Below are 23650 nucleotides of genomic sequence, written 5' to 3' on the forward strand. Positions count from 1 at the left end.
GCTACCCAGGGCTACACCACTCAGTGACAAACTAAATGACCGTATTTAATGTTGTTTTAATGTTCCTGACCCCTTTTTTGCTCCTTTGCTTTGAGTTCCCTTCAAGAAACCCAAATACTCCATGGTTGAAAAGATCCAAGGCTGGCATCCCCATGGAAATAAGTACCCCCAGGGTAAAGCATGGAGCAGTGAGGTGAACGTATAAATATGTAACTGTGGGACACAGCACTCTCTGTCCTTCACCCATGCCTGGCAATCATTACTGGGACTAAGCCACCCATGACCTCTACAAACAGGGCAGAATGAGATGAAATGTAGCTGTTCCCACAGAGCAGCTCTGGGCCCGCTTCTGAACCCCCACATCCAGACACTGTGGGGCTTTACCTCACCAGGGCAGGAACAGGATTTTGGCAATTCTTCTGCCCAGCTTCCCCAGGCCAGCTCAATCCAGCAGCTCACCCTGCTGTTGAGCCTCTGGTCTCACCTCCATCTCCACCTGAAATGTAAATAATTAACTTTGCTTGGAGCTCGTTCAGCATTTCTCCCCACCTCTTTCCTTCTTTTAAATGCCCAGACACAATGAAAGTGAAACAGTGCTGGAGTCTCTCCTGGGGAGCAAACAGGAGAAGGTGCTGGAGGTCTTGGGCAGGTGGGGACAGGCCTTTTTTTTCCACTTCCAACATCCCTTTTCCAGAGGGCAAAGGAGGATGGAGAGCAGCACCATGTCCAGAGGGAGCCTCTTGGCCAGGACGGGCATGTGAGACAGTGCTCCAGTCAGCTGAGGTGGGCAAGCTCGCCTGGACCTCTGCCCTGCAGAGCTGCCCACCTGCCACAGCTCCCCAGGATTTGCTGCAGCACGGACCTGCCCTCAGTTCCTGTGGATCATGCCTGCGTTATCCTAGTTTGCTGCAGAGAGGAACAGCTTGATCAGTACCAGGGTGCGTACGCCTTCTCTTTTCTTGCCCATGGGCTCACATCTTACAGTCCTCCTTCCCTGGGTCCCTTCACTGTGCAGCTCACCCCTTTGATCGTTACTGCTGCTCCACCCTGGCCACAGAGCCCCTATGCAGGGTTTGAGGCAGGGACTCAGCCCTCTTCCTACTGAAATCCCTGAAAAACGGGATCCCCCCTTTCCCTTCCACCCTCTGTACGGGCTGTGATGGGGTGAGCTCCTGAGCAAGACAATGAATGATTAAATATTCTCCTGAGAGGGTGTAACACAGGGTCTGATCCCCACTGTGTGAGTAGCTCAGCATACCTATAGGAAGATGCAATCACTGCAGTTTTATACCCTGTGAAATAATAATGCACAAGGCAGTGAAACTGGGCAAACTCAGATCCAGGAAAGATGAGATTTTTTTCCAGAGTCCCAACATGTCTGTTCACTGCAGTCCAATTCCTGTGAGCTGGACAGACCTGAGACAGACAGTTTCTGGGTGACCTCAAGCAATATCTGTTTCTAATGATTTAAACTGATCGCTGAGCTGCCTTGAGCCTGCTGTGCAGAAACGTGGCAATTCCTGTCCTCAGAGCTCTGCCATGTACAACATCCCCATGTTAGCTGGTGACCTGGTGAGAGCTCTTTGCGGGGGGGAGAAGGAAAAACTTTTCTCTCTTCCCCCTTTGCAAGCACCTGTACCAGCTCTCAAGGTAGGCAGAGGGGAGCTAGTCTGTCTGCAGCAGGGCAGGAGCTGAACAAGTGCAGGGGATGTGACTACAGCCCAGTAGCACTGACAGGAATGCTTCTGTTGAAATCTGAAATCTCCTGCAGCATCCCCTGCAGCTCACACAGGAGCATACTTTGCTCTTGAGATACCCGTTCTCAGCATGCCAGGATGCAGTGCTCTGAGGCAGGATGAGTGATGTGAACCCTTACTGCATCGTACAGCCTCCTGCTCTGTAACCATGACAATTCGGAGCGTGGAGATTGCTGTGGGTTTGATGGAAGTGGCTAGAGCCGGGAGCAGCCACCCACCGGGGACCACTCACCCCTGGGCCACCTTCCAGCAGCGGCAGGTCAGGACTCGAGCAGGGCAGAAGCAGCAGCATGACCCAAAGTTGACATATCCACATCAGAAAGTGACAACACGTCCGTCAGATTCAGGAAGGTTTATCATTCCTACGTGGCTGGAAATCCACCTAGAAGAATGGAAAGTAAAAACATACCTTGTTACCAACCAAAACGGTATGTTTACACGGATTTCAGCATCTCTGAAGTTAGTGATTCCTTGGCTCTGGAGAAATAGCTGCCACTTGATTTATGGAATTAAGTAGAGTTTTACAGAGCTAAAATCAGGCCAGCACCTGGTATTTGTGGGTAGATTGTTTCTGTAGCTACAGGCCTGAACAACTTGCTCTGCCCTTCTATTAGGCACAGGAAAGGGCAGGGCCAGATTTTCAGTCCAGGACTGACTTTGGAGACACACTCATACCCTGTTATGAACCTCTCATCTAATTCTGCTGGTTATGCATTTCAGTGATTACCGTCAACGTGTTTGGAAAACCCCTTTTTGAAAGACAAGATGAAGAGAAATACAGAGTTAGACCCAAGGAGCCTGACCTCAGAACCAGCCTCTCCAACGAACAGTGTGGGGAAGGAAAAGATGGAGGTTGCTTCTGAACTGAGCAGCCCAACTTTACATAGCAGGCACAGTGGGTTCTTTGAAAGAGGTATTAAAACAATGTTAAGTATCCGGAAATCAAAACAAAGTCCAAACAAAGAGAAAGGAGAGGAAGGTACTGGCACTTGGAAACCAAAACGACTTTCTTTGCGATTTTCCAAGAGCTACGAGGAGAACAAAACCACAATCTGTAATGGTGTGGAGGAGACTGGTGAGAAGATAGAAGCAGAGCCCATTCAAGGAAAACCTCTTTCAGGTAAGAAGCAAAACCACCAGTGTAATTCGCTTTGCAGGTTATATCTAACCTTCAAGTAATTTACACTTTGTAAGTCTTGGGCTCAACAGAGGTGCTAAAAAACCAGTCATCCCATTATCAGGCAGAGACAACTGTCACCCCTTGCACAAACTTGTTGGGCTGTTACCTGGCCCAGCCTGGACAGGTAGCCTGACACCGAACATGTTGCTCTGTGTCCTCCACTGCATTAGTTTAACCATATCAACAACCTACCTTTCAACCTGTTGGCTCACATATCAGCGGACATATCACCCATCATACATCAGTCACCAATCTGCTGAGCACAGTTTGGGAAATGCTGGTCTGACAATATCTAGAAGTGCGATGTGGGCTATTCCTACAATGTTGCCTGCATTGCACTCCTGGACTATTTCTCCTTATCAGCTCTCAGGCTGATGGACTCTCTATGTTGCTGCAAAGACCTTGATGGGGAAAAAAGATTGTTTGGATGTGATCTGGCTTGGCACCTCCACATTGTTTCCTAATCTTAGAGACTGACTTGCAAAGGGACCTGCACAGATACTTTGCTTTCTTACACTGACTTTCCATCTATTCTTCGCACAACAGTGGTGCTGCAAGTATTTGTTCAGTTTGTTTTCCTCAGGCCGGTTACTCTCATGCATTTTGTCAGCATGATTTAGGTAGGTCTTAGTCAAATTACAATGACTACCTTCAGCATAGCACTTTTCCCCAGGTGTGGGCAGACTGCCATGACTTTGGTCTGAGTTTGAGCACCATTCTCCTTCACCTGCTCAAGGCAGAGGCACTGCAGTGCATCCACCAGGAGATAGACTGAGGTGGGTCAACATGGCTTGTTGACCCTTTCCTCATCCTAAATTTCTAGAAAGAAATTCTTGGTCTACTGCATAGGATGTCATGGGGATCAGATAGAAGGGCTGACTTTGTCTCACTGCTGTAATGTGCTCTTCTGAGCCATGAAGTTATTTACTGCTTTGCACTGATACATTGTGAGGTTGGTAGGCTGGATCTGAGCCCATCTCGTAAACTTTCCTAGTCTGTTCTCAAAGGATCATAGATGAGGAGCAAGAGGAAATGTTACCATAAGACCTTTTCACCTCCTGCAATAAACAAGCTGAGGAACTGCACGAATAAGACCCATCCTGTGCCAAATAACTCACAATTGGCCTAGACTAGAGCAGCTCTGTCAGAAATATGTCCCATCAGCAAACGATGGAGACTCCATCATGTGCACCATTAAGCTGCATAATAGTTAATTGCCTTTCAATTGTCTTCCTTCAACTACCAGCTGGCTGCTCTTGTATTGCTAAATTAAAGATCCATTTAGCACCCAATATCACCTCCCTGAATAATTATCCTAGATGATGATTAAATGGTGTTTTCTCACTTTGATAAACAGAACAGAATGTATTCCTTCAGTCTCTCACTGAAAGCATTTGTGCAAACACAGGTTTTACATTAATTTATCTAGAAGAGACTAAGTTAATTGGCACAATCTCCCTCCCCTCTGAGTGCAGAAGCAACTGTAGCTCTATATAGGCACTCAAAGCTCTGTGCATTCCATGCTGCATCAATAGTTATTTGGCGTATTTCTGTCTTCATACAGATACTCTTATGCTGCACAGGATATCTGGTGCATGTGTTATAAAATCTGTGTGCAGACAAGCCCAAGGGCATAAATTATGGGCTATGAACCAGTCCTTCATACCTTCTTTGAGTGCTCTCCAACTTTTCCATATCATTTTATATGTACATGTAGGGCCCAGTATCAGTGGCCACACATGCCTAAATGATACCGTTCCTCTTCTCCTGCCTTATGCCCAGTATCACAGTGGGATCTCCTGTTCAGAGCATCTGTTATGATGCTGGAGATGGTGAGAGCTTCCCAGAGACTATCAAAAACAAACAGTTCTCTTGGAGCTCCTCAACACATGGCAAATACTTCTTGTATTGCTGGTAAATAGGCAGTAGGCCTTGCACCAGCAAGACTTTGAAAAAAAATTAAAAAGTCAGTAGACCTCAGCCACTTTGGGGGTAACAGTATTTGGTGGCTTTTCCCCAGCCTTATCCAACACCAGCCAGTACTGGTAGTGGGTGCCAAAGACAAAGGAGGTGGGGAAAACCCACATGTGACCTGAGCACCAGAAGAAAGCACTCACAGGTTTGGATCCCTCTCCAATATACACACCTCCCCAAGTCATCCAGGGACAGCTGTGCTCACCACTTGGAAAACAAGGGTCACTGGTGAGAGGCAGTGCTTGGGAGCTTACTGTAGGTTTATATACACGCAGTGAACAGCCAGCTCACCCAACCCTGAACCACCACATGTGGGTCAGCTTCGTATCCCTGGCATACTTCAGTGTTTTTCCATTTCCTCCTGCTGAGACCCCAGGACCACCATTCCAGAGACTCTCCTTGCTTCCCAATTAACCAAAGGGTTATTGTAGATAACTGCAGAGCTGAGAAACTGTAGCTTCTGGTCTTCCAGAAGTCGCTCTTTTTAATTGAGAGAAGGATGAGGACCACAAGCATTCACAGAACATGTCCTTAATTTCAGGAACAGGTAAGAGGCATCTTTCAGAGGTCATTTGCTGTGGTAGACACAGGCTGAAAAGGCTGTCCAGCCACAGATAGGCCAGCCTCTGGCTTGCTACTTTAGTCCCTGCATCTCAAGGAGTCCTCATAATGCAAATCACCAGCAATAAGCTCTGCAGTTTTCATTAGCATTTTTCTCAGCCCTCAGAAATGCAGAAGCCAGTTTAGCTGTGACATTAGATGGGGATGTGTCTTAGAAAACCATAATGCTGCATAAAATCAAGACAGGAGGAGTGCCCAGACTTTACCCAAGGTGACACCTGAACTGGGAGTGTTCCCAAAAATATATCAGGAGCATCCCCAAGCCAGTATCTCTCTCCCCCAAGGCCTTGGTATCTCTGGAAAACATGCTGGTGGGTAGGCTGGGGACAGGCATGACCATCTAGTGAGATGCCTGACCCCGGAGCTCAGAAGGCCCATCCTGCTTTGATCCCTCCCATCTCTCCAGCCAGACCCCTGGGCACTCTCCCTGCCTTCTTGGGCAACATGCTGAAATGCCCTTTCAGCCAGAGGTGCCAGACCTGAGCTGCACTGCCATGGCTAAGCCAGCAGCAGAGCTGTGCTGAGCACACCGGTATGCTGTGAAACAAGCACACTCATGCTAAGTAAAATCCTCCTGGTAGGATATATCCTGAACTGTCTCCACTGTCAGTCCCACCTAACAGAATGGCAGAGCCAGAGGTGGTTTTATGCAGCCTGAGACCCCAGTGTCCCTTTGTGCAGCCTTGTTAGACATCACCTGAGGTTTTCCTGCAGGGCTATAGTCAGTTTTTTTGATATTTCCTACCTCTGAAACCAGCAGTTTAGAGATGTGGCTCAATTTGTAGTGATTGCATTTCCACTGCTTTCCTTTCCTGTGTCAAAAAGGAGCTGGAGAGACTGCAGCAGTCAGTCCCAGGGGCACTGCTGGGACCTGGCTACTCAGAGCAGCCCTGCAATCCTCCTTGGGGGGCATCTTGTCCTGTTACCAACCTGTCAGTCACCTAACACCTGCTTTGTCCCAACCCTTTCCCCACTCCTTTCTGCAGTAATGGAAATCAATGAACTTATTCAGAAAAGGCAACTTTTGGAAGCATTTGCAAGCATCAAGTATTTGGAAGATGAAACTATCGCTGAACGGGATGCTGAGAAATACAAGGATAACATCCAGGAGTTTGTACGGAAGTCCAAAGACGTGGATTTGCTTTATAACTCCATCACAAACGTGATCCAGTCCATAGTGGTGGGAACACTGGAGCATCCCACTGTAGATGATACCATGCTGACCTCTCTGGTGACTTTAATTGCCCGTGAAGAAGCAGCTCATCCTAACACAGGCAACAGTGCTGGTCCTGGGTCAGACTTGCTCGGCACACCCAGAAAGTGGAGGGAGGAGTGGAGGGAAGCTATCAATGAGAGTGCTAGAAAAAGAGTCCTGGGGGTACCCATGGCATCAAAGGAAGAAGACAGTTCTTGGCTTGATCTCCACTTAGCTTTCCTTCAGAAACACCTGAGTGAAGACTTACTGAAAATCAAGTTGTCAGTAAAAAAGTGCTATCCAGAGGAGTACCGGGTGTGTGACATGTATGTGGAGGCTTTTCACGAGGCCATTGCCTTACACTTGCAAGATGTCTCCCAGAGACCACTGGAATTCAATGAGCTCTACACCTTGCTCAACTGGGTGGCCAACACCTACCGAAGGTAAGATGCTGTGCTTGCCACACTGCTTCAGCTTCCTCCAGAGAGCATCAGGGCTGCAGGGTGCTTCAAAAGCACGGAGTTGTTTTCAGTTTCCTGAGTGAGCAGAGGAGACACGGTTGCTTTTACAGTAGAGCCAGATAGCTAATCTATTAATAGGTGGGGACAAAGGTCTGTGGATAAAACACTTGCTGCTTTTCACATGTCTAAATTGCCTCATTTTTCCCCCCCTCTCCTACCTGCTGTTCTCACATGCCAGGAATTTCCTCCTTGCAGCTCTGATAAACCTGCTCCCTTTCTGCAAATATTTTGCAAGGTCCAGCAGCTGCTTGGTAACTTTTCCAGGCACGGGGAAGGACCTCTGGGGGACCTCTGCCTCCTTCCTGTTTAATTAAAACTGCAATGCATTTGGAAACAGGCACGTTACCAATCATGCTCAGGGATCAGAGTCATCTTGAGGAGGCTCCAAGGTATCAACAAAGGCTCTGGCTCAGATGTGTCCACTAGTTGAATAGGAGGTCCATGGTTTTTAGGACTGCTTAAAAATAAAATCTGTAATTCAGGGGTTTCTAAAACGTTCTAGGAACTGTATGGATATATCAAACACCATCCTCAGGGCACCCTCTGTGTGTGGGAGTAAAGACAGAAATTCTTCACAACAGTAAAAACTGTGCTGCTGGACAGTGCCTCCTTTCAAAGCCAGAGACACTAAGACAGGCACCTGTAGAAGGTTCAGGCATGGTGTGTTCTCAGTTGTTCACTGGGCTAGACACTTGTTCACTGGGCCAATCATTTCAGTCCCAAAATGCTCCCAGACTAAAATCCAGCAGAAATACACAGGGGGGTGGGAAGGAGGAGAGAGGCAACATCCATAGGAGATTTGTCTGCTAATAAGCACATATGAGCAGCCATGTCAAAGCAAAATCATTTCTACCCCAGTAGCTGGTCTCCAAGAATGGCCTCAACCAGATGCCCAAGGATGGGACAAACACAAACCAATTGACTTCTCTCAAAGAAACAAAAAAGGGATTGAAGGCAGGAGTATCAACACTGAGTCAAACAGTGGGCAAAAATGGACAGGGTGGAGCAGGGAAAGCAACAGTGACACTTGCCCAAAACACCCCTAGCCTGGGGTAGCTTTTGGCTCAGGGACATTTGCACTGCCAGTGGTCTTTATTTTGAACAGCTGTCTATCCTGTGAACTTGCCTAGTTGTTCCTAAAACTCCATTTACAGTGTGCTGACCATGATGACACGTGTGTAACTCAGCATGATGGCACTGGCTGACCAGTATTATGGCAGGACTGTTACAGGAATAACACTCCCACCCATTGCCCTTCTCTCTCACGTGTCCCTGCTGATCTCATCTGGAGGGAAATTCCTGCATGTCCCCAGCCCCTGGGAACTGTACTGCACCCCACCATTGCAGGAGAGGGGGGAAGAAATGAGCTTCAGCAGCCAGGTTCTGCACCAAAGAAAAGTGCCCCCACCATATTTCTCTAACGTGCTGTGAAAGAGTTTATTGAGAGCTTGCAGCTGTTTTGGACACTCCTTGCAATCCCCTTGCTGGGTTGGGCTGTTTCTATTTGATTTTCTCATTCTAAAAGAACTGGTCCTCTCTTGGGACCCATCCCAAAAAAGAAGAAATTATCTGACCCAAACTCATTATCAATGCTATAAATCAAACAAACATAAAAAAAAAAAAAAAAAAAAAAAAAAAAAAGGAGAGAGAGGGGAATAAGTTTCTTAAGTATACATTTGAGCCAGTCATTTCAGTCATGGCAGAGAACTTGTATTTAAGTCTGTGGTGTCCTTTTAACTGTGCTGCTCCTGCAGCAGCTGGGCTGTGCAATGCTCCACATGTGCAGATGTACCTCTCCGGGAAATCTGAACTATCACTTCGGGAACATTGACTCCAGGACACTATCAGCAGGCTGAGCTTTTTTTCTGCTGAGCAGGTACTCTGCACCAGCCTGACCTTGAACAGTACAATCCTCACTTGGATCCAAACCTAACTGTGGGCTCAGCACTGGTTTGGCAATGGGAACCCTTTTTGGTGGCTGGGCAGATGAGCAGGCTGTGTGTAGGACATTGCAGCTGTGTTCCCTGTTAACCAGGTGACTGCTTGCAACTTACGTCTCACACTCATCAAGTGCAGGAATGTTTTCCTATTTGTATTCTCCACCTTCATTACCCTGGAAGATGCAATGCGGCCACGGTCCATGGCAGATTGCAAGGGTAGCACATTCAATTGTACAGGCTAATAAAAGGTTTCTTGCCCCAGAGGGAGAAACACAAACACTCCTTCACTTTCCCTGCCTCCCCACTAATCAGCTGGCCTGATTACATGGCAATCCAGAGGAAAGTGAGTGGTAAAGTCGTGTGTCAGCTGAGCGCACTTTGGAGTCAGAGTCTGTAGCTGCACATCCACCCACCGCTTCCACCTGCGCAGGACCCGCGGTGCTGCCGCAGCCCATATCCCAGGCCTGGCAGTGCCTTCCCGAGGCTGCCCTGCGCGGAGCAGGACCTGCTCTGCCACCTCCCCTTGCGAGGGATAATGCACAGCGAAAAATAACAGGCTGACATAAGCCATGATGTGACACCAGAGAGGAGCCAGGGAGATCAGCTAACTCCCAAGCAGCACGCTGCTACAGGAATTACCCTGAAAGGCATTTCAGAAGCTCGTAGTCAAATGAATCAGCTTCAGGTTGTTTATTTAAAAAAGTAAATTCTCATAGTACTTTTCATGTCCAAACAACTCAGAAGTCTCATGATTTCTAAGGTGGGCTGGAACCTTAGATCATTTTGATTTTGAATAATTAGGATTTTGAATAGCAAGGAAAGATTTTCTTGTTAAAGCTTGAAAACAAGCATCGCAATTTAAGCTTTAAGTATATTTCTCACGGCTTAATAATTATGTAGCTCATGCAACATGAATATTCCATCAGTTTACTCACACACTGAGGCAACATAATTTGTTCTTTTGAATCTTTCCAGTGAACTCTTTCTGGGTCACCCTGATCTCAAACCAGAAGTTAAGACAGAAAATCTGTCCCTGTTGTTAACACCAGCTGACTGGGATAAACTGAAAAACAACTACATCGCTTCTGCAAAGGTGAGGGTTTTGACCTTGTCCCCACGTTCTCCCCACGGAAGGTATGGAAGCCCCAGCCTCCTGGGCAGAGGTCTTGGATGGCTGCACCATGGTTTCTAGCCCCACCAGGTGCTGAGTCCTGCCAGCACCACACAGAATGGCCTTTAATGAAAAGCAAAAAAGACCTGAACACCAATTCAGGGACTGAAGCAGGCCATGGGCCTGAGACCGGATGATCATGAACTAAAGGGACTGTACCAGAGCCTTACAGTATGACAGAAGCTTACCAAAAAGTCATAGCTGGTCTTCATCAGATTGAACACATTGCAAAGCTAGATGTAAAGACATTTTAGCTGCTACTTTCACAGCATGTGATCTCCCTCAGCACATCTGAGGTTTGCTATAGGCAGACAACTTTGGGCATGCCCCCACCAGAGGACCTCCCCATGGTTCAGTTCCTCCCAGGAAGCCCCTTCTGCTGCCCTTGGCTGGGACCCTGTGTAAGACTACATGCTTTCCTGGCTCTTTGCTGGGATCAGACGTTTTCTTGCAAACAATTTCTGAAACAGGACACTGCTCAAGGTGAGCTCAAGGTACCCAGCTGAATAAAATTGGTATAGCTCCATCATGCTGGTGAAAGATCATTGTGTTTCACTGGCAACGAGACTGATTTATTAGCCAGGGCTGAACAGCATTGCCACTTAATTGAGTGGCTGTACTGCCAGAAAGGACCAGTTTGATCTTTAATCCTGACCTTGTGCATTACACATGCTGGAGGACTTTGAAATCAAGCAGTCAAACAGCTGACACAATATTTCCCTGCCAGGAGAATGATTCTGCCTTGATTTGGGAGTAACTTGCCCCCCTACAGCACAACTCCTGATTTTTCCTGAAATCCTGTGTAGAGCGACTGAGTGTAGAGCAAGACCTTTGCTTCTGCTTACCTTTCCACACTGCACACATGAGCCTTTCACACATGCCGACAGAGCAAAAACATGGCGAGTAGCTTTACTCGTGCTTGCTTCATTATCCTGAGCTGCATGTCTCCTTCCTACGTTTAACATTTAGGGGAAAATCAAAAGCTATTTTGGAAACATCCTGAGACTGGAGGTCACGGAGAAGTGGGAGAAGGGAGTTCATCCAGAAGTGAAGGAAAACCTCTACCACTCCTCGCTCTCCTTTGATATTCAAACGGTATTTAATTAGCTGGGGCAAAGTGGGGTGGGGGGGCTCTGTGGCTCCAGGAAAACTGGATCATTACCTTCTGGGCTGGAGGTACCACCTCCTTCAATAATTTATGTTAGTCACGCACTGGTAGAATACATTAGAGCAGAAAATGCCGTTTATTACAACATTTAGCTCTCCCGCTTGCCTTCTAGCTGCAAATTAAACCTGCTGTCAATTGTGTCAGCAACATAATAGGCAACTGATTTTAAAGTCCTTAAATCTCTTTGATTAGAAAGAAGAAAGAGAATGGGGAAAAAAGGCAGAAAGAAAAGGTTTGTTAGAAAAACCCCTTGGCTGAAAGAGAAACTTTATCCCTGGGCCGTGGCAGCCATGGAAAGGCTGTAGGCAGTGACAGCCACTCCAATTTAAACAGTACAAAAAACAAAAGCTCCTACTAGCTTTAGGGACTACAGGGTAATAAATCCAGGAGGGGTTTGGATTCATTCTTCTCACTCAAAGAGTTGAGTCATTTCAATTAAATAATATCAAAAAAAAAGAGAGGGAGAGAGAAAGAAAGAAAATCAAAGAGTTTTGCCTGCTGCTGTGACTCTTTTTCCATAGAGGAATATTACATGTTGTGTCATCACCAGGAAGGCAGGTCTGAATGGATTAGCAGATGGATAGGATGCCTCGGAAAGAGCCAGAGCGGGACTGCAGACTGCCTCACTCTGGAGAGGCTGCCGGGGTTGTGGGAACAGGATTAGGGGGCAGCCCCAGTGCAAGCAAGGATTTGGGGTGATGCCTGTGCAGCCCCAGTATCACTCCTGAAGAGGGGGCTTGTGTGGGACCCCAGGGATGGTGTTTATAGCCACCCTCAGCATGGGGACACGGGGACAGCTCAGCTCCCCTTGAGCATTGGGTTGGGGATTGATCCCTCCTACAAATCCCCCCAAAACAGGGGGACAATACCAGGACAGCTCAGGCCTCCAGTCAACATCGCCTCTAACTCACACTCAGACAGCAGAAGGACATGGGGCCATAGGGATGAATGATTATGTCACAAATCAGTTTGTGCCTGTTGGCCCATTCTGGATTATTATTTTTAAAACTGCCAGAGAATAATGAAAAATGCCTGGCAACAAGTCGACTGTTTCCCCCTTTGCTAGGCAAGTCATTTTTTATTAACTAAAACTGCATGAGATTCTTGTGAAGGATGTTTTGCTCGTGGTTGTCTCATTCACTGGAGTTTTTTCATGTCCTTTTCTAGATCATCGGGGAGCACATGAAGATATCTGGAGAGATCAGCAGAAGCCTGGAAACAAAAATGCTTGAGCTGTGTCTGGCAGAGCTGCACGAATTCATACCAAGGTCATTGCTGCTCCAGGCATCACATTCCTTCCAAATGAGTCCCATATTGGTAAAAAAGCAGGGAAAAGGTCCATGGATTGGGCCAGAAACTGGCATCAGGCAGGCATGGGCCTGAGCCTGGGAGAATAAGAGATCACAGTGTGCCCAATAATGAGCAAGCTGCAAAACAACTTGGAGGGCGTCATAAACAGACCCAGATGGGACTCTTGCAAGTCCCAAAATCTGAGGTCATAGCTCCAAGAAGGAGCTGCTAGATGGAAAGGGATGGGACCACTGCAGTCCCATCCATCCAGGACCTCTGTGGCGTTGGATGCTGGTCACCTGCAGCTGCAGCCACATGCAAACAGGAGTTATGGAGTCCCCAGACCCAGAGCCTGCTTGCCCAAAACATCATCTAGGTGTACCAGGGTGAGTCCTGCTGAGAGGGTTTTCTCCTACATCCTATTGCTATGGGCATAGAACTGGCTGATGGGACCGTCTCCATTACACATGGGCAAAACATATAGCTGGGCTGCCTTATGAGTCTTTATAAAGTTTACTCAGTGTCCAAAAGACACAGGACCCTACACCTTTGCTGAAATAATGTTTTTCTGCTTGGTAGTCCCAACTTATGGCCTCAGATCTCAGCCTCTGTGACATGCTTTGGGGAGGTTCCAGTGAGGGTTTTTGGCCCACAGAGGGTCCCAGCACAGCAATACGCTGTCTGAGCCCTCCAGCAGGCCTGTGTTTCAGAGGGTTTGTGGCCGCCTGCTGGAGCAGCGACCTGCAAAGGAGAAAAGCTGTTTGGCATGAATCAACTCCGAGTGAGACTAAAAATAATTTCTCATTAACCTTTGAAGTTTCCCACCTCCGGCAGGTGCTGAGTGTAGAGTTTGCTAATAGACTTTTGCAGGAGTGAGGGTGGGAAGCCCCAGTGTTGCTTTCTCAGATCATGAACCCGGGGCATAGCAGGTGTCCAAAGTGCGCTAAAGGCAATGCTTTCCCTTCTAAATCCTCATCTCTAATAGCCCAGAGATCTACACTTGTCTTCCATACCCTGAGTGAGCAGGGTAGTTCAATCCAGCTATTTGGTTTCAAAGTCTATCTGGGTTTTTGAGGAGAAATGCAATACTGATGTTCTGTTCCTCTTCTTTTTTTTTTTTTCTTTTTTTTTCTTTTTTTTCCCCTTTTTTCTCCCTTTTTTTCCCCTTTATTTTTTTCACTTTTTTCTTTTTTCGTTGTTCTTTTAAAATTTTTTTGGTATTCTCTTTTTAAATATTTTCCTTTTTTTTTTTTTAACAAAATTGGTGTAAAATGCAAGCTGGGGCAGCAATGACTCCCAGATGAAAGGGTCACTGAAACTTAATCTTTTTCTTAAACAAACCTGAGATGAGAGCAGCTGAGGCCAGCCCGAGCAGATTCATTTACTCTGACAAAGAATGGGACCACCAGGCAAAACCCACCTGAGCGCACAGCCTCCTGTTAGCAGTGCAGACCTGCCTGTAAAACAGCTGTCAAAACCATAAAAGCTGTGCTACACAGAAAACAGCTACCTAACACACCATGGTGAGGTTACAGGGGGAAATGTAGGTGTGCTGCCCCGTTCCTATTCATCTTCTATTGTAAAATCAGACCTGAGGTAAACCCTTTCATTGCGTATTTAGGAGAGCACATATTATATTGCCCAAAAGCCAGAGAAACCAAGGACCAGACTGATGAGTGTGAGTACCACGGCCACAGGTAATCCCTCAGCATGAGGAAAAAGTCAGAGATTTGGCATGCCAAGATCCCTGGCATCTCTCCAGAAGTGCTGCATACCCACTCAGGCGACAGCAACCTAAACCCATAATTATCTGCCATCTATTCCCCTCCAATGCACACGCATGTTACAACAGCTGGAAAAAACATGTCAGCATACAGAGGGACAGATTGGGCCAGCCACCAGTGTCTCCTGACATCACCGTGTATGTAGAAGATTAGCCATCCTTGGTCCCCCCACTGTTAGTGTCAACTGTATGTCTTCTCCCACAGGTTCAGGGAGGAGTTCATGGCGTGGAGCACTGCCCAGGACAGCCCCATCTTTGCGCCCTATTTCGTTGCCTACATCAACAGCTTCCATGACCTGGTGTAAGTCTGCTCTGAGCTGAGCCGAGCTACCGCGTTGCTGGGGTCCAGGAGGGTGGCAGTGTCTGGAGAGGAAAGTCCAAGGTCTCCCTGGGAGGTTCCATTGGGTGCTCAGCCTCCAGCCCATACTCACCTCACCAGGGTATGTTCCCCAAGAGATGCAGATAAAAGTCACAAGGGTGAAGAGACAGGAGTGGGGATGGATCTGGTGCTTAAGTGAAAACTTTAAACTCTTTGACAGCCCATCTTTTTCAGCCCCAGAGGAGGAGTTTTTTCATTTTTTTGTTCTGGAGGTTAGCAGTATAAACCCAGCAACACAGTCTGAGAGCTGCTTTTGGCACTGGGCTGGAAGAAATTCTGTGAAAGCATTCAACCTGCACATAAACCCCTGCCATCACTGCTGGCAGCAGGAACTTCTAGGGCTTCGCATGTGTTATGAATTAGTTATTTAAAGCCATGTGTTGGAAAGGCCTCTGATGAATAGGTATGCCCACCAGCTCTGACTATCGAAGAGGGCTTCCAGGAGAGGGGCACTCTCCCCCTAAGTAGGATGGTGCCAGTCAGCGTGTGTGCCAGGGTCTGGTCCGTCTGCCCAGTGCTGTGGCACATGATGACCTTGCACCTCCCACCCTGCAGCTGCTGCACACTCCAGTGTCAGTGCCGCAGGGAACTGGGGCTGTTCATACAGCACCTGCCCCGGGACGGCCTGTAGCCATGCAGGGACACGGCCCACCCAGGCCCAGGAGCTCTTCAGTATCTGGGGTCGTCCTGCCATGCAGATGTGGTGCTTTGGAGGCCAACCCAGCCAACTAACACAGGGATAATGCCTGGGGTCTGGCCACCAAAAAACTTGAGTTGTTATCTCCAGCCCATGCTGCTGCATCACTGCCTGGCACTGCCTGCCGCGGGGATGGTGTATGCCAAATATTATTTTGGAGATGCAGAGGATTTCGCGTTGTGTTGTCTCACAGGAGCCGACGGCTCCAGCCGCAGTGAGCACTACCGTCGGGAAGTCTCTAGATGGCACGGTCTCTCCAGCAATGCTAACCTCACCGAGGAGCTAGCTGCCTTTCTCTGCCTCCTCCTGCCCCTGCAGAAAGTTGCTCTCCACTTCTCTGCTGGAAACTGGAGAGGTGTTGAAGGGAGAAGCCAGCCCCAGGGAAGGAGCTGGCAGGCGTTTGGGTGGTGGATTGGCTCTGCTGGGTTTATTCCTGATCTGAGTTAAATATTTGTCAGCCTGGGGTGCCGAGTTGCTGGGCAGAGGTAAGTGACCTAACAGCATGATTTTGTGGATGCTGGACACAGACTTCAGGTGTTCAGCAGGAGTTTTGGGCCTGAGCCCTCAGCCTGGAGCAAGAGGGATGCTGTTAGGTGTTTTCTAGTCCTGCCTGGGCAGCCTCAGACATATAAGCTGACTACCGGACAGTGGCAGGAGCCCGCTGTGCTCTGTGAGCACAGCAGTGGATGTGGCACATCCAGAGAAGCTCAGGGATCACTAGCATTTTGGTAGTGCTGCCTCAGTTCCCCCCAGAGCACGTTAGAGTGGGGCAGGGATGGAAAGTGAGAAGAAAGCCAGGAGTTCACAATGCCCCCAAAGCCCACACACACTGCTGCAGATTTCATTAACCTCTCAGAAGCTGTGTTTTCTTCCTCATTAGTGTGAAACCTTGAAGAAGCACATACTGTCCCTAGGAAATTTTACAGGTTTCCACCTCCGTAGTTCACCATCCCAGACACTGCTGATAGATGCTGCTTAGAGTGAGTCACCGGGCTCTGGGGGTCATAGAGTCAGCAGCTTTGCCTTCTCTGGCTTTATTATTTACTTCTCTCTTACCCCATAAGCCTCTCAGTGCTCTCTCAGGTACCTGGAGATCATTTAGCAGAAGTGTCGCTCAAGTGAAAATGTAAGCAGCCTACGCAACTGATCCGCATGGTTGAACCATCCCACCTGATGAGGAAATACGTGATTTTTTTAAACACAGTTACTCAGTTGTGATTAATTTTCAGTGTACAGGATTGTGCAAAAAGAGTCATTACTTTGACCCATTAAGTGTTTCCAAGAGGAAGTACTAGATAGGTACACAAATTTATTTTAAAATAATGCCCAAGATACCAATCTGGATTAAATGCTTAGGGCAGTTCAATAGTTTACATTTTAACATTTACATATTGGTGGTCTCTCTCTCTCTAGGTCAGGGTTAGAAACAGTGTTTAAAGTCAACACTGCGGAACTGCAGAAGATTTTGGCAGCTCTGACAAGGAACTTCAAAAATATTTTTTTTAATAAATTAAGAAAAAAAACACAGGTAAGAGGATCTTGGCCACATTATTTCCTAAATATAAGGGCTATACACAGGGCCACCGCAGCAGCTGAGGGCCATTACCCTTCCCTTGTCTTGCCAACTAGACCTCATTTTGCAGCACATAACATTATGGTCCTTCCAAAATGCATCATGACTAATATTGCTATAAATCCTCCTCAACTCAGCATCCTGGGAGTTTTTCACTATGAGCAATGATACATTTGTGAAGCTGTTTAGTATAATGGCAACCAAAAGAAAAGGGTATTTAGAGGCTTCCAGCATCTCAGGCAATGCAGTGGGGGGGAGACATTATCCATAGTGAAGCACTGGGGAAGTCAGCTGGACACCACCAATGGGACATTTTTCCTTCTATCAAAATACTTGGATTTTTCAGGACTTTGATTTACTCTTACCTATTTGTAGATCTGCTGTCACAGTCTGTTATCAATCTCTCCAGACAGGATGGAATTCATTGTGGTAGAGGTGATTTTTCCAGGCTGTTTCCATGGTGAAGAAAGACTGATTCTTTCAGCATGAGGATGCTAAAGCTCTGGTATCAGCTGATAAAGTTCTGATATCAGCTTAACTTGTGTTAAGGGACCTAAAACGCAACATGCTGCAATGCAGTTTGTGCTTCCCAGGTGCTGTAGAAGGGACTTTCTGCTCTCAGCCAGCTGGGGATCCCCTAGGCCTAGCTGATATAACACCAGAGATGGGTGAAATTAAGCCTTTGGTCTCACTCCTTTTCACTTATCCTAATTCACTTTCTAAATCACCAACTTTAAGAAACCAAGACAGTCACACACTGCTTCAACCTAAGCCAAGCCTGCCTGGCCAAGGGGACTTTCCAGTGACTGCAGAGCTTGTCTTGGAGCCTAAGGGGCAGGCAAGGAAGGAGTCAAGCCAAGGCATTGAGCAAGAGAGCTGAAGAAATGCCGTGAGAACTGAAAGCAGCCAAAGCAGAGCGTTTCTAAACAGCTTTTCAGCAGGCTGGGAGCACAGCAGGGGGGCATAAGTGGGGGAATAATTGGGAAGGAGATTGCCAGGAGTCTAAAGACAGAGATCTTGAGAGCCAAGAGAAGAGTACAAGGGGGATGTGCCAGAGAAGGAATATTTTGAATTTGACCCTTAGGGGAGTCTCTTTCAGGTGCCACCAGAAGCCTTTAGAAGATATTGCTGTGCTTCTATGTAATAGAGACACATTAGCTCCAGGGACCCAACAAGGGAAACAGCCCAGTGGGGACACTTGGTCAGAGCACCTTGTACCCAAGGGCAGATGAGAAACAGTGCCATCATCATCACTGACCATGAGGCACCAAGTTGGGGATGCTCCCAGCTGCTATTCTCCCACAACCACATCAGAGCAATGCACAGAAGGAAAATCCCAGTGAGACTTGTGCAGACACAAGGGTCAGCAGGGAGTACAGACAGCCCCCTGAAAGTGCTGTGAGCAAGAGGAGTTTGATTTCCTTGTGGAGGAGGCTGGAGGACTGATGGATTACTGGGCTAATTTCCAACAGATTCACTACCAAGTGACTTGTCATGTCTATAGCTGGGGGAAACCCATGAAATACATGGTTGCATGCCACAGTCTGTTCTAGCCATGCCTGAGTTTCTTCTGAGTAACATTCACATCTGTTTCTTCATCCATACAGTAGGGATACAAATTTATTTACCTGAAGAAATATAGCTGGTGGATTAGAAGGCAGCACAGAGCAAGGAAATGGGGTGTCCCAAGTAAGCCTTTAATGCCAAAACATCTCCCACTCAGGGAGTCATGCTTCTCCTCTCTGTACTGGGGCACCTACCCAGAAAGGGGAGACGTGGGTCTGAATTCCCTAGGGTGGAGAGAGAAGCCCAGCCTGCTCCATGTAGCTGGTGCCTAATTCCTGGTGTGTCTTCAGATAGAGTGGGTGCGCTGTCGGTGCTCTGTGCTTTTCAGTTCAAACCCCCCAAGCAGGCATACAGCTGGGTGCCTTCGGCTAGTGCATCAGCTAGTCTGAATATTACTAGTGCTATCAGTGAGTTGGTCTTTTTTCAGCCACTGCTTAAGAAAATCCTGACCAAGGACTGGATTTTGGCAACAGAAAGGCCGGACTCGCTGATGTTGGCAGTCTCACAGTTCTCTGAGCACCTGCAGCACCTGAGGGAGCCCATGGGGCAGGTAGGCAGCTGGTCTCACACCTGGGCACAGTGATGCTGGGGGGGGTCCCACTGTCATTTGCAGGCTGTGCTCTGACCTGCAGACTCCTCTCCAGTAGCGGGGGGCATTTATAACTGTGGGGACTGTTGATGCAGCTGAGTTCAGCTATTACCATACTTCCACATGAGAATAAGCAACACCTTTTCTCTCTGTAGTTTAAATAGAGGAACTGATTTCTTTAAAGTTTAAATACAGGAACTGATTTCTTTAAAGAGTAACAAAAAGCTTTGGTGAACATTACCACTGAACATATAATTCCATGAGTTGCTGGCTTATATACACCTTTCACATCTATGCAGCTGTGAAATAAATGGGTAGGTGACAACAGCTCTATATTTAAAATCTGCAAGCACCATCAAAACCTACTTCTAAAACAATCCTAAATATCCCTCTTTGCTACCAAGAAGCCAAACTGCCAACACAAAATCATGGGCTATTTCAGAGTGAGGTGTATTTCCATGGCATTCCCTTGGGCACTGCCATCGCTCTGTGCCAGGGCTAGGGGCTGTGAGGCACCAGCTCCCTTTGGCAGGGCTGGCCTGGGGAGCATGTGTTGACAGTGTGCTGCCTTTGTGTATCTCCTCTATGCCCTTGGCTGCTGTTAAAGACTCAAGGGCTTCCCCTGCCCTCTCTCACTGCTGTGGCCTTGCATGGAACCCACAGAAAAACCATGAGGTTTGCTTTTTTTAACCAGGAGCTTCTACGTGATGTTCATAAATATGTGGTGAGGGAATACATCATGCAGGTCATCAAACCCAGACAGAAAATGAACAAGGAGACACGGCAGCAAGTGAGTGAAAAGATGAACCAGGAAGCCAGAATTCTTAATAATACGCTCATTGATCAGGTATGTGGCTTCCTTCCTGGCATCCCCTGGCTGCCCTGTTCCCAGAGGTGTGGTATCCCTGCTTGGCTTCCCATGGACTGAGGTCCCAGGCTTTCAAGGAGGGCAAGCGTCAAGAAATGTAAAAGTGCTTAAAAGAGAGCAAGCAAGGTGGTTACTGCAGGTTTCTGATGCGGACTTCCAGCCCGGCAGCTATTCTGCAGTAGTATCTTCTGCCTGCTCAGCTGGAGGCTCTCTGCAGCACCTGGTGTTCGAACACACTCCCAGGCCCATGGGCGCATTGTGTAGGGTGGTTCACATGCTGCAGGATCAGACTCATTCTGTGGCAACTTCCTCCTGGGCCTGTTCCCTTGGGCCATGGGATGCACCTTGTCTCCGAAGGATTCCTGCCCTGGGTACAGGTCATGGAGAGGAATCCATCAAGAAGGTCCATCTAGGCACGCAGGCTGCATACAGGAAGGTGACGGGGAGAAAACTGTGTCTGTTTGCATGTTTTTGTGACTAGGCAACATCAGTCTGGGATTTTCAGGGAAGCCAAAGTTGAATTCATTGGATTTTGCAAAAAGTCAAGTGTCCGGGGCACTAAATCCCTTTGAGGCAGATCCACCTCAGAGACAAGACACACAAAACTATTAGGCACCAGGAGGTGAAGTCTGTCATCCTCTGCTGCCTGACCAGACCCACAATGCCTGCTCCAGGTCTGGCTCACCAGGGTGCTCATGAGCATCGGGGAGTGAAGAGTCAGGCCCCAGCAGAGCTCCCGGGGGTGCCTGGCCATTGCCACCCAGCCCCACCTTGGCCAGCACCCTGCTGACCCCCCAGCAGCACGCTGCCCACCCCAGGGCAGCCTGCCCTGCCTGCAGCAGTACTGACTGTCCTACACCAGTGGAAGCAACCCACTGCTGTGCTGTGCTGCCCCCTGAGGTCCCCATATGCCTCCTCGTTCACAGGGCTCTGACTCCGACTGGCTCCTTCCCGCCATACACCATATTGCCAATATCATTGGGGAGAAGAAAACAGACAAGATCAAGGAACACGTCAAGTTGCTGTGTCAGGATTATCCAGATATCAGGTACATAAAACATCAGACGCCAGAACTACTGGGCTCCATCCCAAACAGCACCAGCTCCCCCCCATGCTTTGGTCAAGCTCTTCAGGTTCTCTTCTCTGCTGGTAGCCACATGTTAGAGGTCAAGGTGCCAGCAACAGGGGGAATCCCACCTTATTTTGCTTTCTTTATGACTGTATCCTTTCTCTTTTTCCCCCTGACTACTGGATCTTATAATGTACACATTACCTCAAAAACCTTTTCAAATTCAATAGAATAGAAGTGAATAGAATAGAATAGAATAGAATAGAATAGAATAGAATAGAATAGAATAGAATAGAATAGAATAGAATAGAATAGAACATTCTAGTTGGAAGGGACCTACAGTGATCATCTAGCCCAACTGCCTGACCACTCCAGGGCTGACCAAGTTAAAGCATGTTATTAAGGACATTGCCCAAATGCCTCTTAAACACTGACAGGCTTGGGGCATCGACCACCTCTCAAGGAAGCCTGTTCCAGTGTTTGATTGTCCTCTTGGTAAAGAAATGCTTCCTAATGTCAAGTCTAAACCTCCCCTAGTGCAGCTTTGAACCACTCCCATGCATCCTATCACTGGACACCATTGTATTGCTCAAAATTAACCTTGTTTCACTGTAAAGTTCCAGGCTGCTTTTCAGTGCACCACTAGTATAAGCCCAGCTTGCCAATTTTCAGGCTCTAACTTTGGAGCAAATAGTTTATGTCCTGTTTCCAGGCTCAGACTTCAAAGTGCAGCAGACATTCCACTAAATTTTGGAATAAATTACAAATTCTTTCTTTTACACTTTCCATCTGCTGTTCTAAAGCAGCATCTGCAAAATTTATGGCTAGTGAAAAAGTAAACAAACAAAGTGACTAGCTCTGTGCATGGCTAAGCAGCTGCATAGCAGAAGTTACCTCCTCTTCTACAGCTCTTCTACCAGCTGTTGAGAAGGACTATCAGTAGTACAGCTTGCAAAAAAAATCCATTTCATCAGAGTCATTTCAGAAAAAGACCAAAGGTTTTTGCACTGGGTTACACAGTTCCTACTGGATAACTTTTATACAATCAAAACAAACTATAACTTGGATGAATTGCTCAGAATACTGACGTGTACCCTCAAATATTCAGAAAAAAATGACATTAAATATTTTCCTCTCCCCGAAACTGAGGCTCAAAATTTTTCATAAGTATATTTAACTTGAGTGGGTCAGATATGCTTTGGGCTTATCTGTGTGGGGAAATTCAAACATGGACTTGAAAAAGAATAATTGTTCCTGAGTGATTTCCTAGGTGAACCTACCTATCCTACAAAAAGAAAAGCCTTAACCCCACTGGCCAGACTAAGCTGATGAAGGAGGCAGTGTCTGTTCTGGGAAGGATGGGGGAGGTAACTAACGGCTAGTCAGGCTTAGCTATTTGAAAACAATTTTCCAGGCAGAAAAGCCATTTACAAGGCTGTAATTTGTAGTACTTTTTCATCATTAGCATTAGACCCAAGCCAGATTTTAAGGCTCATCCTCTTGGTTCATCTATTTCCTGGCTTTCCATTATTGAGTAATGTTATTTTTCACAATTAAGTTTGGAAAACTAGGTGGAACCTGCTGGACCTGCATTGCTTCCTGTTCAGGTCTCTGTTAATTCTTCCCCTGAGCTCTCGGAGACGTTGCTGATTTTGTATATATCGAGATTACTGGAACAGGGTATGTTTCCAAGTTGGCTTTCCTAGCTCTAATCTAATTAGTGCCTGTCAGCTTCCTAAATATTAGCACTTCCATTACTCAGCTCAAAATAATCATTAAATAAAAGTTCTGCAGCCTCTCAGGAAAACTTGCAAAAGACGTCACGTGTGTGGAGAAGGAGGAAATTCCCCAAAGCAGCAACAGCAGGAGGACCCACCAGTCCCACCAGTGCAGGGTGGTAGGAGCTGATGCTCGCTGGCTCAGTACCTCCAGAGGCTGCAGACCCCCGTGATCCTCCAGCGCAGTGAGGGCACATTCCCTGGCACTTTGCCATAGCCTCACTCCCTCTCCAGCATGGTTGTTGGTTGGTTGCCTTTGGCCTGTTTTGCTCGCCAGGACTGAGCAAGGTCTTGTTTGGTTTCTGCAGGAAGGAGCACGTCCTGGCGGTCCTCGCGCTCCGGGGGCTAGGGCACACCAGGAGAGCAGCAATTTTTCGGCAAGTCTACCGTGCGCTGGAGAGCCCTGATGGTGGGGAGGGAAGCACACTCTTTGCTGAAATTGATGTCCCAGTGATCATCAACTGCTTCTAAAACAACCAAAACAGCAGCCAGCATCCTCCCTCCTCCTACGCTGCCTCTATGGTGTGATCC

The 23650-nt window shown here is 47.5% G+C and overlaps 1 protein-coding gene across 1 annotated transcript; it reads left to right on the plus strand.

Annotated features, from left to right (window-relative positions):
* Positions 1-1905: 1905 nt before the first annotated feature.
* EXOC3L4 (exocyst complex component 3 like 4) lies at positions 1906-23590 on the plus strand. Its single transcript, XM_074909184.1, has 12 exons — positions 1906-2185; positions 2518-2877; positions 6519-7170; positions 10164-10281; positions 11329-11454; positions 12695-12795; positions 14806-14901; positions 17090-17204; positions 19243-19365; positions 20099-20251; positions 21199-21320; positions 23428-23590. The coding sequence occupies exons 1-12, from the start codon at positions 1906-1908 to the stop codon at positions 23588-23590; spliced, it is 2409 nt and encodes an 802-aa protein (XP_074765285.1).
* Positions 23591-23650: the final 60 nt, after the last annotated feature.

This window comes from Athene noctua, chromosome 6 (assembly GCF_965140245.1).
Source record: "Athene noctua chromosome 6, bAthNoc1.hap1.1, whole genome shotgun sequence".
In the NCBI taxonomy this organism is placed as follows: Eukaryota; Metazoa; Chordata; class Aves; order Strigiformes; family Strigidae; genus Athene; species Athene noctua.

What these genes read in the sequence shown, in the direction of transcription:
- EXOC3L4 (XM_074909184.1), top strand. Translation starts at nt 1,906, where the DNA reads ATGACAATTCGGAGCGTGGAGATTGCTGTGGGTTTGATGGAAGTGGCT. An exon ending in TGAGGGAGCCCATGGGGCAG is followed by an intron (nt 19,366 to 20,098) that starts GTAGGCAGCTGG and finishes TTTTTTAACCAG; the next exon opens with GAGCTTCTACGTGATGTTCA. An exon ending in CAGGATTATCCAGATATCAG is followed by an intron (nt 21,321 to 23,427) that starts GTACATAAAACA and finishes TGGTTTCTGCAG; the next exon opens with GAAGGAGCACGTCCTGGCGG.